This window comes from Marmota marmota, unplaced genomic scaffold (genome assembly GCF_001458135.2).
Source record: "Marmota marmota marmota unplaced genomic scaffold, marMar, whole genome shotgun sequence".
NCBI classification, from domain to species: Eukaryota; Metazoa; Chordata; class Mammalia; order Rodentia; family Sciuridae; genus Marmota; species Marmota marmota.
Window position 1 is genome coordinate 29,771,951 of NW_026000174.1, and position 23,625 is coordinate 29,795,575.

Here is a 23,625-nt window from a genome sequence, read left to right on the forward strand (position 1 = left end):
ATTATTATGTGGTTTTAGCAATAGGGTAATACTGGGGTCATAGAATGAATTAGGATGTGTTTCCTCTACTTCTACTTTCTGGAAGAAGTTGTAAAAAATTTGTGTAATTTCTTCTTTAAATGTTGAGTAGAATTCCTGGTATTTTCTTTTTTTGAAGGTTATTAGTTGTTTATTCAATTTCTTTAATAGGAATAGACCTACCCAAATTATCAACTTCTTCTTATGTGAGTTTGAGTTTTGGTAGATTGTGTCTTTCAAGGATCTGGTCCATTTAATTTATCAAATTTGTTGGCATAGAGTTGTTCTCATAGTATTCTTTGATTTTTTTTGGTCTATTTTTTGTTTCCTCTTATTTCTGCATGCTTTAGTTTTTAATTTCTCTTTATTTTCTAGCTTCCTAAAGTAGATATTTATAATTTTACCTCATCTTTCCTCTTTTTATGTAATTTCTCTTTTGCAATATATGCATTTGATACCATAAATCCCCTTATAAGTACTGCTTTTGCTCTATCCCACAAATTTCGTCAGTTGTATTTTCATTTCACTTTATTCAAGATATTTCAAAATCTTCTTCTATGACCCATGCATTATTTAGAAGCATGTGGCTTATTGTACTGGTAATTTGGGATTTTTCCAGCTATCTTTCTGTATATTGAAATACAGTTTAATTTCATTGTGTTGTAAGAACATACTTAGTATACTTTCTATTCTTTAGAATATGTTAAAATGGCCAGGCTCTGCGGTGCATGCATGTAATCCCAGTGGCTTGGGAGGCTGAGATAGGAGGATCGGGAGTTCAAACCCAGCCTCAGCAAAAAGAGAGGTGCTAAACAACTCAGTGAGACCCTGTCTCTAAATAAAATACAAAAAAATAGGACTGTTGATGTGGCTCAGTGGTCAATTGCCCCTGAGTTCAATCCCTGGTACCCCCGCGCTGCCCCAAATGTGTTAAGATGTATTTTATGACTCAGAATGTGATCTATTTTGGTAAATGTTCCATAATTATAGTATTTTATAAGTCAGTTAAATCCAGTTGGTTGGTGGTGCTATTCTGAATAGGGACTGTTCTGACTGCTATTATGCCTACTGGGTCCATTAATTAATGAATATGGGCTATTGAATTCTTCAGTGGTGATAGTGGATCTCTTTTGTAGTTCTCAGTTTTTTGCTCATGTATTTTGATAGTTTGGTGTTAGGTATATGTTTATTAAAGACTGTGTTTTGGGGGCCAGGCATCGTGGTTCATGCCTCTATAATCCTAGCAGCTTGGGAGGCTGAGGCAGGAGGATTGGAACTTCAAAGCCAGACTCAACAACTTTGCAAGGCCCTAAGCAACTTAGCAAGATCCTATTTCAAAATAAAATATTAAAAAAGGGCTAGAGATGTGCCTCAGTGGTGAAGCAATCCTAGGTTTTTCCAGCTATCTCTCTGTATATTGAAATATAGTTTAATTTCATTGTGTTGTAAGAACATACAAAGTACCCCAGTACCAAAAAACATCCAAAAGGCTGTTGTTTTTTTTTTTTTTGAGAATTGATTGCTTTTTTTTCCAACATTTTAATTTTTAGTTGTAGTTGGACCCAATACTTTTATTTTATTTGTTTATTTTTATGTGGTGCTGAGGATTGAACCCAGGGCCTTGCACGTGCTAGGCAAGAGCTCTACCGCTGAGCCACAACCCTAGCCAGAGAATTGATTATATTTATCACTAAGTAATGTCCCTCTTCATCTCTGATAGTTTTTCTTGATCTGAAGGCTACTTTGTCTGAAATTCATATAACTACACAGTTTTCTTTAGATTAGTGTTAACATAGTATATATTTCTTAACCTTTTTACGTTTAATATACGTGAGCTTTCATATTTAAAGTGGGTTTCTTATAGAAAACATATACTGTATTTTATAGAATAATTGTTGTTACCACATTTATGTATATTAATTAGAATTCTGTGCATCCTAATCTTGCAGCAAAGACAGTGTAGTAATAAACAATTATTAAGTAATACTAGCACAATTGAAAAAAAAGTTAACATAATAGTTGCACCCCACTTTTTTACAAAAATATGTGACAAAAAATCTGTGATGATTATGTGGTGAAATACTATATTTGATCTTGGTTTTTAAAAATCCATTTCTATAGTCTCTGTTTTTTTACTGATTTAAAAAAAATAAATGACAGTGGAATGCATTACAATTCTTATTACACACACATATATATAGTCTCTGTTTTTTAATTGGAAGATTTAGACCATTCACATTTAAAACAATTGTGCATATTGTTGGATTAATGTGCACCATTTGTTTTCTATTTTTTTAAAATAAATATTTATTTTCAGTTATATATGGGCATAATATCTTTATTTTATTTTTATGTGGTGCTGAGCTCAAACCCAGTGTCTCACACATGGTAAGCGAGTACTCTACCTCTGAGTCACAACCTCAGCCCCCTGTTTTCTGTTTGATGTACACATTCTTTTTTTCTGTCTTTCCCTCTTTTTATGCCATCTCTGTTTTGATGGAACATTTTTATGATTTTTTTTCTTCTATCTTTGTATATCAATTATATTTTTAAAATGTGCCATAGTTGCCTTAGAATTTATAATGTATATTTACAACTCACCTACTTTCAATTAATATTGTATTGCTTCATAACAGAGCATTTCTAATTCCTCCCTCCCATCCTTTCTAATATTGCTGTGATTTATTTCAATTATCCATATGCTGTGATCACCTGATACATTATTGCTGTTATTATTTTGAATAATTATTAAGGACAAAAATTTTAAAATTTTATTTTACTTTCATTTATTTCTTCTCTGAAACTCTTTCTTCCTTTATGTAGATTTTAGTTCCTAATATCATTTTTCTTCTCTCTGAAGAATATTTAATCTTTCTTTCAGAGCAGGTCTATTAGTGACAAAGTTCATTTAGTTTTTGTTTGAGAGTCTTTAACTTCACTATCATTAATTTTGGGAAAATTTCAGCCATTATTTCTTTGAAGTCTTTCTCTTGATCCTTTTTCTCTTGTTCTTTCCATGCAGTATTCTATACCTTTGTACTTAATCCCATATGTTTTGGATATTGTGACTTTTTAATTCATTTTTTTCTCTTTGCATATCAGTTTGAGAAGTTCCTACTGACATCTTCAATCTCACCAATTCTTTCCTGGTTAGGGTCAAGACTATTGACAAAACCCATCAAAGGCCTTCTGAATTTCATTTACAATATTTTGATTTCTAGCATTTCCTTTTGATTCTTTCTGAGAATTTCTGTCTCTTTTCTTCCATTACCCATCCGTTCATATACATTATTTACTGTTTTCCATTAATTACCTTGACATTTTAATTAGTTATTTTTCTTTTTCCTTTCTACTACAAAAAAATAGATACTATTATTTAAAATTTCCTATAAATTCCAGAATCTGTGTAACACCTGAGTCTGGTTGCTAAGTTTGCTTTATCTTTGTGTACTTTTCAACATGCCTTGTAATCTACTGTTGAAAGTTAGGTATTGTGTATCAGGTAAAACAAACTGGGGCAAATAAGCCTTTCTTTTTTTCTTTTTGAAATATTGGGGATTGAATGCAAGGGTGCTTTACCACTGAGCTATATCCCTAACCCTTTTAACTTATTATTTCAAGACAGTTCTCATTAAGTTGTGAGGCTGGCTTTGAACTTGTGATCCTTCTATCTCAGTCTCCTGAGTCATTTGGATTACAGATATGCACCCTTGCACTTGGTGCAAATAGGCTTATAGTGTGGGGTTTTATGTTAATTTGGTTAGAAGTTGATCTGTGTTTAATATTTGCTGTAGTTGTTGGTGCTAGAGGTTCAGTGTATGCTAGTTTCTTTTTTAAAATCCCCCTTTCTGGTTGTCTTTGTGTTTCCCTATGTACTCCTTCTAAATAGACTATGTGTCGTGCAGGTCTCAGTTGTAATTCCCCACTTTCATACTAGAGTCCTGTTGAGGTGGTGGTAAAGTGTTGGGGAGACAGAGTCATAATCTTATGATTAAATTTCATTCTTTTAATGTCCTGAGCCTCTGGGCTATGACCTTCAGAAATATCTCCCCCTCCCCATCACCACTTTGTAGTTGATCAGGACTAGAAGGACTGGCATTGACTACTTGCTCTTCCCCCTACAACCATGCCCAACAATGAGCTGGAGTCTCACCACACCAAACTGGGAACTCCCTGAGGGTAGACAAGGACTCCTTATTATCAGCCCAATGACTGACCCAAGGCAAGCCTTTAGCAAAGGTAAGTAAACTGAATTGGACACTGCATAGGTTTCATATTCTGGGTGTGTTTGTGCCAATATTTTTGTAAAGCAGGGTTTCTTAAACTGTTTGTTATCAGACACCTTTCAGATACATTGTAATAGAGACTACTAATTCTAAGCATATTTCGCTCCACATGACAACTTGCCCAAATTCTACTCCAGGTAGATATAGCCATGTGAACTTAGAGTCTAGTAGTTCTGGATATAATCAAAAGTACCAAGTGCTCCTTCTGGGAAGTACCCTTGAATAAAAGGGTGCCTTAAAGAAAAAAACTCTTATCTCCCTCTTTTCTTCATCATTCCTGTACAATGGTGGAATACCAAATGATGATGGCTGAAGATGAAAAAATCCATTTCCAAATATAAGGTGGAGGCTACATGCTAAGGATGGCAGAGTGACAAGATTAAAGGATGGTCACAGTATTGCCATACCGGCCCTGGGCTAGTCCATTTGTGTGTGAGAAAAATAAACTACATTTTTCAAAGCTGTTTACATCCAGTTTCCCATCTGAGGCTCCTGAGGATAGGGGTTATCAGGAACCAGGGACCATCCCTGCCAGGACCTGCCCTTCTAGTCAGGCTCCATGTCCACCATGAACTCTTGACTAAAAGGTTATATCAGTAGTCCTGTCTTACAGGCTGTGCCCCAAGATGAGGAAGCCATTGTAGGATGGTCTTGAAGATGCCCAGGGTTTTCTGCAGGCACATCAAATCCTTAGGATAACACAGTTTACTGCAGAACCCCTCATGCTGGTAGGGTGGGTTTTTTTGAGCTTATATACTGGTTGCCTTGGTCATGGCTCTGGTCTTGGATAGGATGACCCTATGGATCAAATGCATCTTCCTGAGCTGAGAGGTGTAAGGAAGGTAAGGGCTACCTAGGGACTCTGAGGGATGTGATCTGGATGTGCCAGATGGCTCCTAGAGGGAGAAAGGAACTGTTTCTGAAAGTAAGGGCCAGAGGTATGTGTGAATGGAGTGTGCAGGATGTATGCGGGGGGATGGAGAGTGTGAAATTGAAACATGCTCTGTGTGGTTGGCATGAGGGGTTTGTCTGGGTGATAAGAATATAGATGATAGAAGATGGTGAGGTATGGAAACTTTGAAGATGAGTGTGGTATGCGTATGAGGTGTGCAGTGTGCAATAGTGCAATTTTTCTGACATGTGCTAAATACTCTCATGTGTGAAAATATACACGATAGGAATAGAGGTGCTGAGATTTGTGGCAGAAGGTGGGTGGTTAGATCTCTGACAGGAAAAATGACATTAATCACATAGATTCTAGTAGCAGTTTTGTGGTCCCTTTGGTCCTTGTCAGTAGGTTTCATTCTTTCCCCTGTTTTGGACTGATTGTATCACTTGCATTTTATTGTTGTAAAAGGTAAGGGGTTCCTCAATAAAATGTAGCCCTGAGTCTTGAACTTGGCTCCTAGAGTTCTTTTTTTTTTAAGAGAGAGAATTTTTTTTTAAGAGAGAGAGAGGGAGAGAGAGAGAGAGAGAGAATTTTTTAATATTTATTTTTTTTAGTTTTCGGCAAACACAACATCTTTGTTTGTATGTGACGTTGAGGATCGAACCTGGGCCGCACGCAAGCCAGGCGAGTGTGCTACCGCTTGAGCCACATCCCCAGCCCCAAATTTTTTTAATATTTATTTTTTTAGTTTTCGGTGGACACAACACTTTTATTTTTTAAATTTTTTTTTATGTGGTGCTGAGGATTGAACCCAGCGCCCCGCACATGCCAGGCGAGTGCTCTACCGCTTGAGCCACATCCCCAGCCCTAGAGTTCTTGATCACAGGAAAGATTGTGGGCTGTTCTTAGGATTGAAGCTGGGGTATTTTGTGTGTGTGTGTGTGTGTGTTTTCTGATGTGTTGGGGAAGAACTTTCCCATCTGATTTCCATGTGTTGCCTTGTGAAGCTGGGGAGACACATTGTGGAGCCTCCCTGTGTCTCTCCATATAATATGAGGCTCACATTGAATTGAACCTGATGAGGTCTTTGAACAGTGTGGTCTGCATTATTCTCATACCTACAGAAACTGCTGGCTGAGACAGGGAAATTCCTTCCCCTACTTGCTCATATTTTATTAGTACCTCAATGGATTGACTTACCACTAGATCTTACTGGTTTGACTGAGAATTCCTGACCTTCACTAGAAGTTTCTAAACTCAATCCCTAACTATGGCCCAAATAGCAAATAAAATAGCACAAGCGTTAGAGGCCCAAGGGACCAATGTAAATGTGTTGGTTAAAATGGTTCTAGAAAAACACATTGCCATCAAGTATTTATGGGCCTGCCAAGGCAAGATCTGCAAGAGTAAATACTTCTCACTGTAAATGTGTTAGGGAGAGCTATCAGTCAATGAGAAAAACCGCTTATCCAAGACTGATTCAAGAGATTTATTCTCCTAGTTGGATCTAAGTTAATGAAAAAACTGGATCTAAAGTGGTTTTCAAATGTTTCTTGCAATATTTGTGATTACTGTCATATTTCTTGCCTTTCTCTGATATCCAGATGCTATCATGACAGACATATGGCAATGACGCCACTGAAAGTGGAAGAGAAGGCTATGATCAGCCTGGGTTCAGGGGTAGCTTGCACAGACAGCTCCATCCTACACTGTGAAGAGCAGGCTATGCTCTGATCTCAGTTACTTCATGAGATACAGAATAGTGGTTTGCAGGCTGTGCCTGACCCTGAGTTAATCCATTTTGGAAAGCAGTAGTTTTCCATAAGCTACTCCATTTTGAGACAACTGCCAAGGTAAAATGATTCTGTACTTTCTTTGTACAAGGAAACAACTACTATCTGTCCTATGCTTTTGGTAGATATACAAAGATCAGGGGAGTAGATATAGAGTGACAGGGAAGAAGGAAGAGAAAGAAGAAGGTAAATGAGACTAATTTAGCAAAATCATGTTATATTTGTATATAAAGATACCAAAGGGAATTTTACTTTTATGCATATATAGAAGAAAGGTAGTTTAATAAAGGAGAGAAGGGAGAATAAGAGGAGAGAAGCGGGGGAATTGGGCTTTAAATCAAATTCCTTGCATGTATGAGTTTGTAAAAATTAACCCAATTACTGTATAATTATGATGCTCTAATAAAAATATTTTAAAAAATCCTTTTCTGACCACCTACATTGACTATCTTTGCCTTCTTATCTCTCTTTGCTTGTGCTCTTGGCTCAGCATTCTGGAATCCTGCAGCCATGTTAACTATTTCTTAGTTTTTCTGTGATCACTCTATACATCATTGTGTGAAGTATATGATTTGAATGTTAGAGATATTAGAAATTAAGATTGGAATGGAATAAAAGAACTTATGTTTGCCCAGCTTATGACTATCAGGTTGTTTTCATAACAAGAAGTGGGTAGCCTGACTTCACTAACCTGTGGAGCTCAGGACTAAGGCCTGGGACATGTCACACCATTGATGTGAGTTGGTGACAGAGGTTTAGAAGATCTGCCCCCTCGGGCTGCATCATCACTGACTGGGGACAGAGTAGTCTGGAAGGCAAGGAGCCCAGGGCTTATGCAAGCAAGAGGAGGAGGGAGGGTTCACCATACATGTAGCTTAGAGAAAGTATCTGTGAGGCCCCTCTGATTCTGGGTGTTTGGGGCATAATCTGTACTGTCATTTAACATAGCTGAGCCTGTTGTCAGTCTCAAATCTGGGACTCAGACAGGCCCTGGGAACTCCGGAGTTATACTATATATTTTGATCATGTGGGGGCAAGGATGGCTTAGTCCAGCTATCGAGGAACTTTCCGGCTTCTCTCTAATCTAAGCCTTAAGGCTGGGGATCTCCCTTAGAGTGGTCAGAAATGGAAGGACCAGCAGCTCCAATTTTCCGGAATCATGTAAGTCTTCCTTGTGGCCAGAAGGTGGCGCTAGGACCCCAGTTCTGCAGATGTCAGGCTGTCACCAGCCACTTAAGGTCTGTAAGGGGTTGGAGGAAAGTTATTCTGGATGGGACTCCAAAGATGCTGTGACCAAGGGGCTCCTTGTTAGTGACTCTGGCCTCTCCCATGGCCTTAGGGTTTGACCAAATTAAGTTCCAAAAGCCAGACCCTCAAAACTCCGGGCAGACTCTGACTAGCTTTTCAATCTCTTCTTTGAACCAGAAATGGGTCAGCTTTGCAAGGAAGGGAATCAGTGCCAGGGACTATGTGGGTGAGGAAGAAGAAAGTTTATAGCTCACACAAGCAGCAGCAACTTCCTGGACCCCTTGGCTTTCTCTTGGCAGCCTGTGACAGACCCTTACTGATCCAACCACAGCCCAGTCTGCAGGCTTCTTTTTAGTAATGACTCTGGCTTGTGGTTCTGTACATCATCCATTCATCTGTCCACCATGCATCCATCGATTCCTTCACTCAGTACCTACTCAGTGTCAGACCCAATGTTGAATCAGACACAATTCCTAATCCCAAGAAGCCATGAACTTTGGGGTCATAAACACAGGCAGAGGAGACTGCTCAGGGAAAGGACAGTTTTTCCCCAGAGAAACCAGGAAAGGCTTTGAGGAGACATCACTGGGTCTGAACTTCTATGGATTTTAGCAGAGATGAGGCCTGGGCAGGTCAGGCAAAGGGGAAATCATAACAAAAGGCTTGAAAGTCAGAACCTCAGTTATGTGCAAGGAGGGGACACACAGATAGTTAGGGAACTGGCTGAATCAGGGTGCAAATTATTCTGGCAAGAGAACAGTGGAATGTAGGGTAGAAAGGAGTCAAGTCCTGAAATGGCTGGCTAAGAAGTCTAGCCTGGATCCAGAAAGTAATGGGAAACTACTGAAGAGACTTCATGTGGGAGGAAATGATCATAACCCTTCTAAGACCACTTATATGGCTACAGGTTGCCACAACCCCTCTAATCCTTAGCTGGAAGGGACACGTGTAGAAAGTAAGACCAAGCAAAGAAATGCATCACTGCAGGAAACTATAAACACACTTTCTCTCTTAATGCTTGCTTGGTCAGTTTTCTCATAATTAACTATTGAACACTTATTACAGACCAGGCACTTTGACATTTACATATGCTTTTCACTTACACCTACAGTTCTATGAAGTAGATACAGTCAGCATAGATAAGGCAACAGAGACAGAGAGTTACTTGGCCTAAGTCATATAGCTACAGCCAGGATTTGGACCCAGGCATATGTCTGGAAAATTCACCTCCCAACCACAACCCTTATGCCTGTAATGACCCCGGTACCTTGCCTTCCAATAGATCCCTGGGAGGGCCCAGGGCTATAAGGCCTTCTGGATGCAAAAAAAAAAAAAGAGGTAGCTAGACTGCTGGCAGTACTAGGTCACCTGAGGAGGGGGAAGTGCCCCTGAGCTGGGGGAGGAGGAGCCAGCCTCAGCTCCCTTTCCTGGACTCCCTGCTAGGGCTCACAGTACTTCTTGAATGTGGGGTGACAGCTGCCAGCCCCACCCTCCCTTTCCACCAGCATACTTGCTGCCTCCCCAGCAAGAACAGCTCAGAGTTTAGGTCACGAAGGGGAGGCTTTATTGACAATGCAGAAGGCAGAATTCTGGGCAAGGACACACAGCACTGCTCCGTGAGTACAGGCTCTAAGAGTCCTGGCTTGGGTCAAACCCATTAGGACCAAGAGCCTCTTCACCTCAGGGAGCTCATACCCCCTATCATTTGGAACTTTCAACACTTTTTCCAGCAACTCAAAGGCACCCCCACCCCCAGTTGTCCTCTGGACAAAGTGAGTCACAGCTGCCATTGGGGAGCCAGGAGCAGAGTTCAGTCTGAGGCCCGTTGTATGTGGTAGCCACAGGACCTCTTTCCTCAGCTCTCTGTGCTTGGCATGTCACTGGCTGCCTAGCCCATTCTAGCCTCCCAGGTTGGAGACAGAATGGGAACAGCAGCCCCAGCCCAAGGAATCCTCTCTGCAGAGAGGGTGAAATGGGTGAAGGGCAGGGTGCTGGGCCCATCTCCTGCTCCCTAAGCAGGGCTCAGCAAAGCCTTCTTCTATTACCCTATCCCTGCTGGGTCCCCCTCCTGGGCTGAAGCCTGACAGTGGAGAGAAGCTCTGCTCATCTCGGCCTACCCCCACCTGTGTAGGTTCCACAGCTCCAGCCGTGGAGCTGCAGTGTGCTCTCACTACCTGCCCTCCTTTGCAGGTGGAACCCACCCCTTAGCCCATCACTTTTTCAGGGACAAAGTAGAGCTGAGGCCTGGTCACAGGGATTTTTTGGGGACCACAGAAACCAGAAGGCAGGCTGCCAATCTGGGGATTGATTTCCCCAGCCACCTGCCTGCTGGTATTAGGTTGATCATGGGGGCCAGGACTGGCTGGAGACCCAGCTTTAGGGCCTAGTACACCCACAGTTTTCCCTTGGGCAGAGAGAGAGGGATAAGCCAGTCCTGAGCTGGGCCGGAGGAACAGGGACAAAAATAACCCAGTACGGGCTCCTGCTGAGGCCAGAAATAGCAGTGACAAGTGCCTTGCAACACCCTGGGCACAAAGCAGGGAAGGCTGAGCTGAGGAGGGTCCAGGCCTTCACTTTGCCAAGGGGCCCACACCACATCCACTGTACCTACCATACCAAACTGCCTGTGTGCACATGCACATGTGGGGACCCAGGGACCATGACTTAAGTCAGGGCATCTGGAGAGATGCTAAACCTTGGTTTGGCCTTGGCCATGGCCACACTGCGTTTGCGCAGGGGCCCACGGGTAGAGGCGAGGGTCAGGGCATCCAGCAGGCTGCGGTCCTCATCAAGCTGGCGGGCTGTGCAGAGTGGCGTCGGCACTTTAATGGTGTTGCCAAACTTGGAGTAATCCACGGAGTAGCGGCCGTCCTCCTCAGCCACAATAGGGACAAAGCGCTGGCCCCACAGGATCTCATCAGCTAGGTAGGAGGTGCGGGCTTGGGTGGTGATGCCCGTGGTTTCTACCACACCTTCAAGGATGACAATGATCTCCAGGTCCTGGTGGTGGTGCAGGTCACTGGGTGCCAGATCGTAGAGTGGACTATTGGAATCAATGACATGGTAGATTATGAGCGGCGCCACCAGGAAGATGCTGTTGCCACCCACGCCATTCTCCATGGGAATGTCCACCTGGTGAAGAGGCACCACTTCGCCCTCAGGGCTGGTGGTCTTACGCACCACCTGCATGTGGATGGTGGCACTGATGATCATGCTTTTGCGGAGGTCACCCACGCGGAGCATGAAACAAAGGCGGCCATGGCGAACAGCAATAACAGCGTGCTTGCTGAAGATAAGAGTCTCTGCTCGCCGGTGCGCCTGCGCAGTCTTCATGAAGATGCAGCCCAGCATGATGGCGTTGATCATGAGCCCCACGATGTTCTGCACAATGAGGATCAGGATGGCCAGTGGACATTCCTCTGTCACCATGCGCCCACCAAAACCAATGGTTACCTGGACCTCGATGGAGAAAAGGAACGCGGATGAAAAGGAGTGGATACTGGTGACACAGGGCACTATTGTGCCCTCACCAGAAGCCAGGTCACCGTGGGCAAACGCAATGAGCCACCAGACCATAGCGAAGAGCAGCCAGCTGCACAGGAAGGACATGGTGAAGATGAGCAGTGTGTGTGGCCACTTGAGGTCCACGAGCGTGGTGAATACGTCCTGCAGGAAGCGGCCCTGCTCCCGGATGTTCTTGTGGGCCACATTACAGTTGCCTTTCTTGGACACAAAGCGGGCCTTCCGCTCTCGAGCTCGGTACCTAGGTTCTGCAGGGTCCTCTGCTAGCCGTGTCAGCACATACTCCTCAGGGATGATGCCCTTGCGGGACAGCATGGCTCCGGTGACCCCAGGGAGGGGTTTCCCCCATGGGGGGCACAGCCCTGACCTGGCCTAGGGTCTCCCAGGCACCCTCTCACCTTGGGCTACCCTCAGCCTGGGCTATCTTCACACCTGAGATGGCCTGTCCTTCCAGATCCGTCTTCACCTCCACCTGGATCCTGACTCACTTCTTTACACCAGCCTCACCCTTCAGCCCACTGCCCATTGCCTAGTGAGCCCTCCAGCCAGGCGGCCCTGGATCCCCACACAGCTCTCCTCCACACCTGGGCCTCCTCCTAACATCCCTCTGGTCCCCCAGCCTTCCTTTCTCAACCCACCTCAGAACTTAACACCTCCGGATCTTACCAACTAGCGAGACCTCGCACAACCCCCCACTGTTCTGCCGCCCTACCCATTTCTGTCCCAGATCCCCTCCAAGCTCCAGCTTCACGTCCCGACTGCCTCTTCTAGTATGCGCCCTCTTTCCTACCCCATTCCTCCCCTATCCCCCCCGCCGCTCCCGGGATCTCTCTCCAGCTCTTGTCCTCTCTGTCTCCTTGGGATCCTGCGCCCTCCGGAGTCACCACCCGACCCGGCTGAACTCCGGATCCCCTCGTCTCCCGCGCTACCTGGCTGGGCTAGCTCAGCTTCATTGAGTCTGCAATACAAAGAGGAGGATGTGGGGGAACTGGGGTCTTCAGCTAAGTGTCACCTTCAAGCCCTTCTCATGAGGCCAAGACCAGCACTGGTGACATCTTGCACTACAGCTCTCAGTGCTGTCCACACCCACTGCCGCCACCTCGGTGCTCCCTACCCAGCAAAGCCTCCAAATGACTCAGTTCTCACCCACGAGCGTTCACCAGCCTTGCCTGTGACAGGACCCTGGGGATGGAGGCAGCCCACTGCTCCCTTCCCTATGGGTTTCTGTGCCACTCTCCAGATTCAACCTGGACCCGGAAAAGAAGTGCTCAGACAGCACNGCGGCACCTGCTCCTGCTCCTCAAGCCACAGCCATCGCCTCCCCGCCCCCTCCCGCTGACTGAGTGCTGGCGGCCGGCGGGTTTCGGTCAGTCTGTCGGTCTGTGGGTCCGCGAATACAGACCAGTGCAAGGTGCGGATACAAGATTAAGGGCGGGGGTCGCCCGAGGAGCAGAATTGGGGACTGGCCGCTAGGGGGAGCCCGACCTATTTCCGAGCGGGAGAGGGGACGGGCATAGGAGCAAGCTCCGCCCCTAGCCACCCCCTACCCTGCCCCTCCTTCTTCCATCTCAGTCTGTCCTTGGGGCTTTGTCCGTCCAATTCGACTGACAGATCATATGAGGTTCCAATTTCACTATGAAATTGGAGGGCGCGAAGGGAGTCATCATCTGTCCTAATCTGGGATAGCAGCCGCTGTCGCCCTGATTCCCCTCCCTCCTTTTACCCATCTGCAGTTGGGTCATCTCTGCCTCTAGAGAGGCTCTGGGTTTCCAGGGAAAGGAGGCACTGAGAGGTGGAGCCACTATCCCAGAGCCAGAGGCCCCTAGGACCACCTTTTCTTAGTCTTAGATCCCTTGAGAATCCGAAGACTCCAAATCTTTCCCATTACAAAAAAAAAAAAAAAAAAAAAAAAAAAAAACTTCAATAGGATTGGGAGCACAGTCCAACACCTACCATAACAATGCTCATTTTGTAGCCCCAGAAGCCTGGGAAGTTCCATCTTCTCTATCCCAAGAGGCCCCAGCCCACCCTGCATTTTAGAGGATGTGAACTACTGGCACTTGCTTTACACTCCCCATGTCTGTAGCCTGATTTATTTCAATATAAGTAATAGGAGGTATCTGGACCTGAGTTGTTTTAGAGCTAGCTTAGACACTGGAGTCCCAGGCTTTTGTGTGGACATGTTTCTATTGTAGATATTAGCCTAAGGTTGCCTTGTTGGTTGTTGGAACAGTAATGGCTTCATTTGCTCCCTGGGGCTCATATCCTTAGAGAAGAATCCCTTGGACCATGCATGGTCATCTGTTATCTGGCGCTAAGGCAGGGGCTTTGACCCTCTTGCAGTTAAACCCAAGGACCCTAGGTTTTTACTTCAGGGCCTGGCAAGCCAGTACTGTAGGTGATATATAAATTATTATAAAATGATATGTAAATTAGCACCTGTCATTTGTTGACTGAGGGCAGGTGTGCACTCCCATTTCCTGATGAAGATGAAGTTAGGACAAGCTGTTGTTTTGGTCTCTCCAGGGTCTGGGGCCTGGCAACTCTCAGCCACCACCTGGCTAATTGTGATACTTGCACTGTTCTTACTTTCTGAAGGACCACCATTCCCCACTTCTGAATGTCCTTGCTTTGGGGAACAGAGATGGGGATGTGGGATCTAGGCCTAGCCAGTAGGTATGTTCTGGCCCTCCAACCACAGTGGTGAAGATGAGAATGTGACCAAATTTATCCATTGAGATTTGCTCCCAAAATTTTTGCTAGAGCTACTGGGAAAGAACATCTTTTTTTCCTTTTTGTTGCTAGCAGCCATCTGTCATCAGAAAGGAAGAGGTAAATGGAACCCAGAAATGGAGGCACATCCCTGACATTAAATACTTGGAGTAACCGTGTTTGAAATAGTATACCTCCTGGTCTTCACAGTCATATACCACAATAAATATGTTTTTGTTTAAGCCATTTTGAGTTGGGTTTCCATTATTGGCAAAGGAAATAGTATTAATCCAGGGTACCAGGTTCCACAATTTTAATCCAAGAATAAATACCCTAAGGAAGAGACCTGTCACCTTATCCGATGGGGTTTCCACAAAAATGCTATCTCCCTTGCTATGGACTGAATTTTCTTCTCCAGACCTAGCCCCCTATGTGACTGTATTTGGAGCTAGGGCCTGCGGGGAGGTAATTAAGATTTGATGAAGACACAGGGATTGGACCCTAACTCACTATGACTGCTGTCCTTGGAGAGAGAGGGGGTGGGGAGGAGAATTCACAGGGCTGTGTGTATACAGAGGAAAGGTCATGCGAGGACAGTGAGAAGATGGCTGTCTGCAAGCCAAGGAGAAACGAAAGCTGCGGATACCTTGATCTTGGGCTTCAGCTTCCAGAACTGTGAGAAATAAATTCCTGTTGTTGAAGCTACCTACTCTGCGATATTTTGTCATGGCAGCCCGAGCTGACTAACACATCCCTCATTTCACAGATCAGGAAATATGCTTTGGCCCATGTTTACATAGCAACATCAGAATCTGCCCAGTGTCAAGGACAGGCTGATTCCCTGCACCCACAGACCACTGCAGTCTCTGCCCACCAGAGTTGGGGCTCCCAGTAGGAAATAATCAATCTCTTTATTTACAAGTGATTTACAGTTAGAAAACCCAGGCAAGGGTGGGGGCAGGGTGAGAGTATAGGATGGCACTTGGGGTCTGACAGGTCACTTGTCTGCACGGACAAAGGAAGCGAAGACACTGTCCTTCTGGCTGAGCAGCTTTTCTGGCTTGTCAAACTCCAGGATGGCACCACGCTTCAGGACAATCACCAGGTCTGCACTCAGGATGGTGTGCACTCGATGCTGGGCAGGCGGGAGGGGGCTGGTCAGGGTGTGGGTGGAAGGGTCAGGGCAGCTAAGGGCTCCCTCCTGCAGCTTGGAGAAGGAGGCATGTGGCCACGATGTTGTATCTCTGTGGTGACTGCCCCTGTCTAGGGGGACTGTGATCTGAGCCCTTCAATACCACCCTTCTCCCCTCCAGCAGGTCTCAGCTCTCCCACATCCAGGTTTCAGTATTCAGGGGCCCCTCACACCAACACCTCTCTTCCCTGACTTCCTATGGAGAAGCAACCCCAACCTAGCTCACAGGACCTTGGGAGGGGGGTGGACCTTGGAACCTGGAGAGAAAGAGGGGATGTCTGAGGGAAGAGCAGGTGCAAATCCCCCTCACCCCAAATCCTGCAACCCAGGATCCCTGCCAGCCCTCCAGACTCCTTGCCCTGAACTGCTCCAGGGTCCTTTCTTGGGGACCAGCCAAGCCCAGGGGCTGATCACTAATGACAGCCCCAGTAGCCAGCCCTCCTGCTGGGTGGCCCCTGCCTGTCAATGGGCCCCTTACCGCGATGGTGACCACAGTGCGGTCTGCAAAGGCTGTCATCACTACCTTCTGGAGGATGTTTTCCTGTCAGATGGAAGAAGCAGCTTGAGGGCTCACCTGCCCAGTTGAAGGGGTCTGGACTGGCTTTGGGGATGTGGGGCCCAGGTTTGTGGCCCAGCTCCCATCTGACTCCAATCCTAGCCACCCTCCCCCACCCTCTCTCTGGTCCTGGTTCTCTCAGGACTCATTGGGTGTCCAGCACTCAGGGGCTGACTTGGCTTCCTGGAGCTCAGTTCTGTGAGCACATCATGTGCTGCAAGTGTGATGCTGTTTTGTGGGTGAGGGGTGAGAAGTCTTTGTGGATCTGTGTGTGTGTGTGGGAAACTTCTTTAAGACTAGATGGAGTCAGAGTCCCCCCGCCCTTGGCCTCTTTGGCCACACATAGCCCTTGATGTTAAAGGCAACTTGAAAGTCAGGACTTCTTTGCGCAAACTTTTCCCTAACACCTCACTAAAACCCTCTCCAAGGTCTCTACCCCATGGACATGCCCAGAACCAACCGTGGCCATGTCGATGGAGGCTGTGGCCTCATCCATGATGAAAATGCTGGTCTTCCTCACGAAGGCCCGAGCCAGGCAGAAGAGCTGCCGCTGGCCCTGGCTGAAATTTTCCCCGCCTTCTGTGATGATGGCATCTGAAAGCAGCCCCAGGCACGGAGAGCAGGGCTCACGGTGTGAGCAGAGCAGACGGCATGGGTTGGGGGGGCATTTGCCCCTAGGTGGTAGTGTGTCAGGAGCACACCTGATACAACCCAGATGCCATCTGCAGGGACTGAGGTGAGAAGGGCATCTGTGGTGGTGTGCTCTGCTGTGGCCTGGCAATCCTGGGAGGGGCCATGTATGCTGAGTGTGTGCATGGAGAGTGGCCACACAAGTTGGGGCCTCAGGGAGGGCAATCCACAGAAGCCAAAGCTTGGCCAGGCCCCACAGATCCAGGAGGTGCAGTACACCCCAAGGCCCTGCCCTCCCCTGGAGGGGTCAGAGTCTTTCTAATAAACTCTTTAAGCGAACAGTGTCCAAGATTTTCCACTCTGTTCTCTCTTCCCTAGGACAGGGGATAGGGCAGGGCAGGACTAAAGATACTACCACAGCATGGGTGACAAACTCTGTCATACAGGGACCTCTATTCTCTCCCTGAGCCCTGCAAGAGAGGTGAGAGCCTGAACGGACTTGCGGTGTGACCTGGAGCAAGTCACTACCTCTCTGGGCCCCTGAATGGTGGAAGGTAGAACAAAATGGTCTCTGGTCCTATCAGATCCCAGATTTCAAACTCAGGCCACCAAAGACGTGGCTATGAGTCTTCCCTCCCCAGCCCATGGATGCTCTCTTAGCACCCAGCCAGCCTGGCTGTGCGGCCAGGAGTTGTTACCGAGGCCTCCAGGCAGCGCCTTCACCACCAGCTTCAGCTGGGCGATCTCCAGGGCCTCCCACAGTGTGCTGTCTGAGCACTTCTTTTCCGGGTCCAGGTTGAATCTGGAGAGTGGCACAGAAACCCATAGGGAAGGGAGCAGTGGGCTGCCTCCATCCCCAGGGTCCTGTCACAGGCAAGGCTGGTGAACGCTCGTGGGTGAGAACTGAGTCATTTGGAGGCTTTGCTGGGTAGGGAGCACCGAGGTGGCGGCAGTGGGTGTGGACAGCACTGAGAGCTGTAGTGCAAGATGTCACCAGTGCTGGTCTTGGCCTCATGAGAAGGGCTTGAAGGTGACACTTAGCTGAAGACCCCAGTTCCCCCACATCCTCCTCTTTGTATTGCAGACTCAATGAAGCTGAGCTAGCATGGGCCTGGGGGGGGTGAAGGGGCTCACCGGATGGTGCCACTGAAGAGGACGGGGTCCTGCAGGATGATGGAGAGACGTGAGCGCAGGGTGTGCAATGGCAGTTTGGCGATGTCAATGCCATCGATGATGATGCGCCCTGCATGGAGATGATGTGGCAGGTAGGCACCACCAGGGATGGGGTGGTGCTGGGGACGGGCTCAGCCTGGGACATGGGCCCCAGTGAGGAGGCAGAGAAAGGCAGTGACTGTTGGGCCTCATGTAACATAAGACCACAGGCCAGGACTCATATGGTGCCCAACATACAACTTACCTTCGAACATGTCCACCATGCGGAAGAAGGCGAGAGAGAAAGAGGACTTCCCGCTGCCTGTGCGGCCACAGATTCCGATCTGGAAAAAGGAAGGCAGGTGTGTTGCTCCGGCTTCAGGGGCTGCCAGGAGTGACCTCTAGTGCTAGCTCTTGGTAAGGTGTGCAGGTGGGGAAGGTCACAGCCTCTCCTCTTCTGCACCAGCTTCTTTTTGGCCATGCTGGGCCACAGGTTTGGGTTTCTTTTCTGTGGTAGGTCTGAGGGGGGCTCGGACCTGAGATCACAGTGCAGGGTGTAGATATCCAATTTCCTGGGTCTGGAAGTACCAAATATGTGACTTCAGGGGAGCTGGGGGCCCTGCTGTGTCTGTGTGCACATGGGTGTGGCAAGAGGACAAGAAGGTGGGCAGGGGTGTGTCTGTGTGCCCTACCTTAAATTGGATCCATCTCTGACCCCATTGCTTCCTGGCTTTGGGGTTCTAATAGAATTTAAAACAAGAGACCAATACAGATTCAGAGAAAGTGACGCAGAAGGATAAGTGAGGCAAGGGCAGGTGGAAGAAGACAGCAGCAGGGACAAAGTTACACCCAAAGGTCAGAGACAGTGAGACGACGACAGAAACGTAAAGAGATGGAAGGAGAAGGATAGCGTCAGAGAGAAATGGGGCCAGAGAGGAGGGACATGAGGAGTGTTGGGTCAGACACTAGGCAGGGGCTCCCTCCCTGAGGACAAGGACAGCCTTGCTGTCTCCCCCTAGGCAGAGAAGCTCTGGGGTGGTGCTAGCCAGGGGAAAGCCCCTAGAAGCCAGGGGAGTCCAGGCTGTTTGTCTCTGGTGACAGATGAGGACACAAGGTCTGAGAACAGCAAGAGGAGGAAAGCAGGTCAGCATGACAGAGCCAGGGCCAGGAGACTGGCGGTGTGAGTGGGTAAGAAGCCAGGAGGAAGCCTGGGTGGCCATGGGGGAACTCTGTGAGCTGCCCTGCCTCACGCCCTCCAGGGCTCTACGTCTGACCTTCTGTCCTGGGGAGATGAGAGCGTTGACATGCTTCAGCACTGGCTTCAGGGAGCTGTCATAGCGCACGCTCAAGTTCTGGATCTGAATCTTTCCTTGGTCTGGCCAGTTCTTCGGGATCAGCGATGGTGCTAGGGGCCAGGCTGGGTGTCAGCCACCCCGCATGGGCCACAGCTGGTATCTAGGAGGACCACCATCCCCAGCTCCCTCATCATTCCCCCAGCCCAAGTACACCCCTCTTGTGGGCCCTTCCCCTGAGCGTCTTCACTGCTGCCCCTCACCCAAAAGCCCCTCATAGCTCTCTGCCTCAGTTTTCAGGAGCCCGTGGATCCGCTTCACAGCTCCCAGCTGGATCTCCATGTCTGCCAGGTTCCTCACCATCCAATTGAGGTAGTTGGACACCTGTGGGAAGTAAGTCAGTCACAATGAATGTGGCTTCTCACCCACCACATGTCTGGGGCCTGGGGCCTGTTTATCAGCTGTCCTGCCCACATGGGAAGGCCTGGGTTAGGAGTGTCTCATGACTCAGTTGGGGAAGGAACACTGGGATTCCTGGAGGTCTGGTGTCCTACTCATCCACATCCCAGCCTGCTGTCACTCACCATTAGGGCGTAGGTGAGGCCCAGGCCCACCAGACCGGCAGAGAGCTCCCTGTGCAGGGAGTTGGAGATGGAGGTGGCGGCTGCGATGAGCACCACACATGCACCGATGTACTCCTGAGGAGGGAGAACAGCTGGCCCCAGCCATTGGGGGTTGGACCTATAGAGGCTCTGTCCCACCTCACACCCATCCAGGACAGGGAGCAGCTCAGATATCCCCAGACACATCACACACACATCAGACACACAGGAGGCTGGGAAATCCTGGGCTCAGGAGCCAACATGTGCCCCCCAGCCTAGGCTCCCCTACTCCCTGAGAAGGCAGGCCTCACCAGCTGGCTCAACATGTATGCATGCATGTGTCATGTCACTCACTGCAGACACACTCACTAGACACACACACAACTATTCTTGCTCCAGGCACAACCCTCAGACACACAAGCCCCCAGACAGTAATATAGGGGAAGGGGACACAGGTTAGATGTTGGAAGGACTGCCAGGGAAGGGACAAAAGGAAGGCTCTATGTCCACATAATCTGGTTCCCCATCCTCTCTTCCCACCCCCTGGTCCATGTTTGTCCCTTGCTCTGCTCCACATTCCTATCAGAACACCTGTCCAGGATCTGGGTAGCAGTAGGTGGCACTTGCCATGCGGACTTCCAGCCATCTGTTGGCAGCCGTGAGGAAGAGGGAGGCGATGTTGTTGGAGTCCGTGTATTCCAGGAGCTTCTGCTGGAACCGGGCCTCATACCTGGAGGGAGGATGAGGAGGGAATAATGGTGGCCCACATAGCTCCTAGGAGGGGTCACCTGGGCCTTGCTGGCCGCCCTGACCATGCCACCTCTGCCATCTTATATAGGCTCCCCCAACACCTCCTACTATTCTATCTAACCTGCAGAGTCCCACCTCCTCCAAACTGTTTTCACCCCAAGATTTGTTCTCTCTAGGTCTTCCTGGAGAATAGTGAGCACTATTGCTATCCACCCAGTTTCTCAGGCCAGAACCAGGAATATCCTGGACTCACACTCAATCCCTCAACAAGTCCTCTTATGTATACATCCCCCAAATCCTTGCCTCTGTCCACCTCTCTCCTGCTTCCTGCCTACCAAAACCTCTCCTGGACTCTGCATCAGCTCCTGATAGATGTGCTGGATCTCCCTGTGTGTTATCTCTGCCCAGCGGCCAGCTAGAGTGATCTTTCTAAATCACCAACTATGACCCTGCTGAGAATATCAATGGCCTCTCAATGCTTTTAGGATAAAGAACTATCTCTTCCCCCCAAAATCCAAAGGCCCACTGTTCTCTCTGATATGCAGATGCTAACACAGTAAGAAAATGGGGAGGGAAGAGTAGAAGTTCATTGGATTAGACAAAGGGAAATGAAGGGAAAGGAGGGAGGATGGGAAGAAGAAATACAGTAGAAAGAATCAGACATAACTTTCCTATGTTCATAATGCATACACAACCAGTGTAACTCCACACCATGTACAATCACAAAAATGGGAGGTTATGCTCCATGTATGTATAATATGTGAAATACAATCTACTGAAATGTATAACTAAAAACAACAAATAGAAACTTAAAGAAAAAATTTCTTTCCAGGAGCACCAGCTCCTTCCAACTTCCTCCCCAGCCATTCACTCTCTGACTTATTATTCTGTAGCCATTACCCCAGCATTTTCAAAGCTCTTTGATAATATCAAGTTATTCTGTACCCTGGGGTCTTTGTGCATGCTCTCCCCACTGCCTGGAATACTTTCTCCCTTGCTCTTCACAAGGCTGGCTCCTTCTCAACTTTCAGAACTTCCCTTACCTGAGACCTACTCGGAGGGGCCTGTCCTGACTACTATCTTACTTAAAGTAGGTTCCCCTGTTATCTATGTCTGCAGCCTGTTAGCTTCATTGCACAGTCATTTTCTCTGGCTGTTTATAACCCATCTCTCTCACCAGACTGGGAAACCCATGAGGATGGAGATCATGTCTGTTTTGATCCCAGCATCCGGCACTATCATTAAATATTTGTTGAACAAATGAGTGGAACCTTCTCTGAGCCTCTTAGGTAGATAAGATCTTTCTGTGCAAGGAACGTTAAGGGTTTCTTTCCTATACTCATGCCTCATCCTGTTTCTTCACATTACTGTGAAAGACCTGTCTCCTCTCCCTGATCAGCCTTGACTTCTTGGCCACTTCCCTCAGACTTTGCTGGCATGGGATGGGCTCAGCGGAGGTACAGGAGCACTTGTTTGATGATGAACAAAGAAGAGAATAAAAAAGCCATCTTGGCACCTCTGGTCTAGTAAAGACCAAATTTGGGGGCTCAGAAGGACCCATGATATGTCTTTTTTTTTTTTTTTTTGGTGGAGTACCAGGGATTGAACTCAGGGGCACTCAACTACTGAGCCACATCCCCACACCTATTTTGTATTTTATTTAGAGACAGGATCTCACTGAGTTGCTCAGTACCTCACTTTTGCTGAGGCTGGCTTTGAACTCATGAGCCTCCTGCCTCAGCCTCCTGAGTCGCTAGGATCACAGGTGTGCACCACCATACCTGGAGACATGTCTTGTTTACCATCTACTTTTCACTTTTGAAGCTCTCTGATTGGCCTGTATTATTTCTGGGTGGAGGGCATGTGTCTGAGGACAGCGATGTGAGTCTCTGAGGTGAGAGCGTGCAACTGCACAGCCAAGTGGTGGATGCGTGCAGGTGGGTGTCTGAGGTGAGTGTGAAACTGTATCTGAAGGAAAGTCATGTAGCTATGAGAGTGCAAACACTATGCGTGTGCATGTAAGAAGGCTCAGGTGCTCAGTGTGTGGGCCTGAGTGCTCTGTGTGACAGGAGAGTCTGAAATGGGAGTTCCTGTTATAGGTATGCAATGGTATGTCTGAGAACTAGTAAAAGAGCCAAGCTTTGGAGCCATGCAAACTCAGGCTGGTATCTGAATATCACAATTGTGTGTTAGGATGGAGACTCAGTTTCTTTATCAGTAAAATGGGGATGGGAATAATTCTTATACTGAGCCCAGTGCCAGGCACTCTGGAAACTTTTGTGAAAAAAACAGGGACTCTTAGGAAAGTCAAGAAGGTCAGTCAGGTCTAGGCCCTCTACCAGCTCTCAGATTGGTTACCAGCCTCTCTGGTTGAGACTGCATCTGTAAAACATGGCTTCCCAGGCCTGTGTCATGAGGCTGTTTTGAGGATTAATTGTAATAATGCACACGCAACACTTAGCACTTGGCATTTGGTAAGCGCACAATCGATAAATGCTAGTTTGCACTCAGCAGGGCAGGTTGCAGGGCCAAAGCTGATAAATTAAACAAATACAGGGATGATTAAAAAGTCTTTCATTCAAGTTGAAGAATCATTCACTGTGTCAGGGAAGGGTGTGGGAGACCTTGCTGGGCTGCAGTTCCTTTGGCTTGGCCTGGTCACAGGTTTGATCTGAGGTAGGTGACAGGGTGCTGGAATCCACTCACAAGGGACCTGGTCCACATTAGGAAAGTCACAGTCTCTCTGCTCCAGGCCCATCCTGAAGGCCTCTGGACACCAATTGTAAGAGGGACATGCCAGAAGCTAGGCCCAGGGGTGTCTAGGGACTTGAAAATTGAAGACACTGGGGAAATGCAGGCTTGAGATGAGAAATGCAAGCTGGGAGCAGACTCTAGAATCTTGTGCTTCTGTGTGGAGGCAGCATAGGTTTGAGTGGGGGGCAGAGATGTGTAGGGAGCAGAGCCCTGGCCAGGGGAGAGCTCT

General features: G+C 47.5%; 2 protein-coding genes across 12 annotated transcripts in view; both read right to left on the reverse strand.

Annotated features, from left to right (window-relative positions):
- Window positions 1–9,775: 9,775 nt before the first annotated feature.
- Window positions 9,776–12,073, reverse strand: Kcnj11 (potassium inwardly rectifying channel subfamily J member 11). The gene has a single exon (XM_015477674.2). The coding sequence runs from the start codon at window positions 12,069–12,071 to the stop codon at window positions 10,899–10,901; it is 1,173 nt and encodes a 390-aa protein (XP_015333160.1). The 5' UTR covers window positions 12,072–12,073; the 3' UTR covers window positions 9,776–10,898.
- Window positions 12,074–12,564: 491 nt separating this feature from the next.
- The window catches only part of Abcc8 (ATP binding cassette subfamily C member 8), a 76,821-nt gene continuing 65,760 nt past the window's right edge, over window positions 12,565–23,625 (reverse strand). For 9 of the 11 annotated variants that reach the window (XM_048788436.1, XM_048788434.1, XM_048788432.1 and 6 more), the window contains 10 exons: window positions 20,520–20,622; window positions 19,875–19,988; window positions 19,554–19,674; window positions 19,273–19,403; window positions 18,264–18,342; window positions 17,981–18,089; window positions 17,545–17,648; window positions 16,677–16,810; window positions 16,139–16,201; window positions 15,361–15,603 (listed from right to left, as the gene is read on the reverse strand). In XM_048788436.1, coding sequence (XP_048644393.1) covers window positions 15,466–15,603; window positions 16,139–16,201; window positions 16,677–16,810; window positions 17,545–17,648; window positions 17,981–18,089; window positions 18,264–18,342; window positions 19,273–19,403; window positions 19,554–19,674; window positions 19,875–19,988; window positions 20,520–20,622 — 1,096 coding nt within the window. In that variant the 3' untranslated portion in view covers window positions 15,361–15,465. Of the gene's footprint in view, window positions 12,715–15,360; window positions 15,918–16,138; window positions 16,202–16,676; window positions 16,811–17,544; window positions 17,649–17,980; window positions 18,090–18,263; window positions 18,343–19,272; window positions 19,404–19,553; window positions 19,675–19,874; window positions 19,989–20,519; window positions 20,623–23,625 lie in introns of those variants that run through there. The other 2 variants (XM_048788435.1, XM_048788437.1) reach the window with 2 other exon arrangements.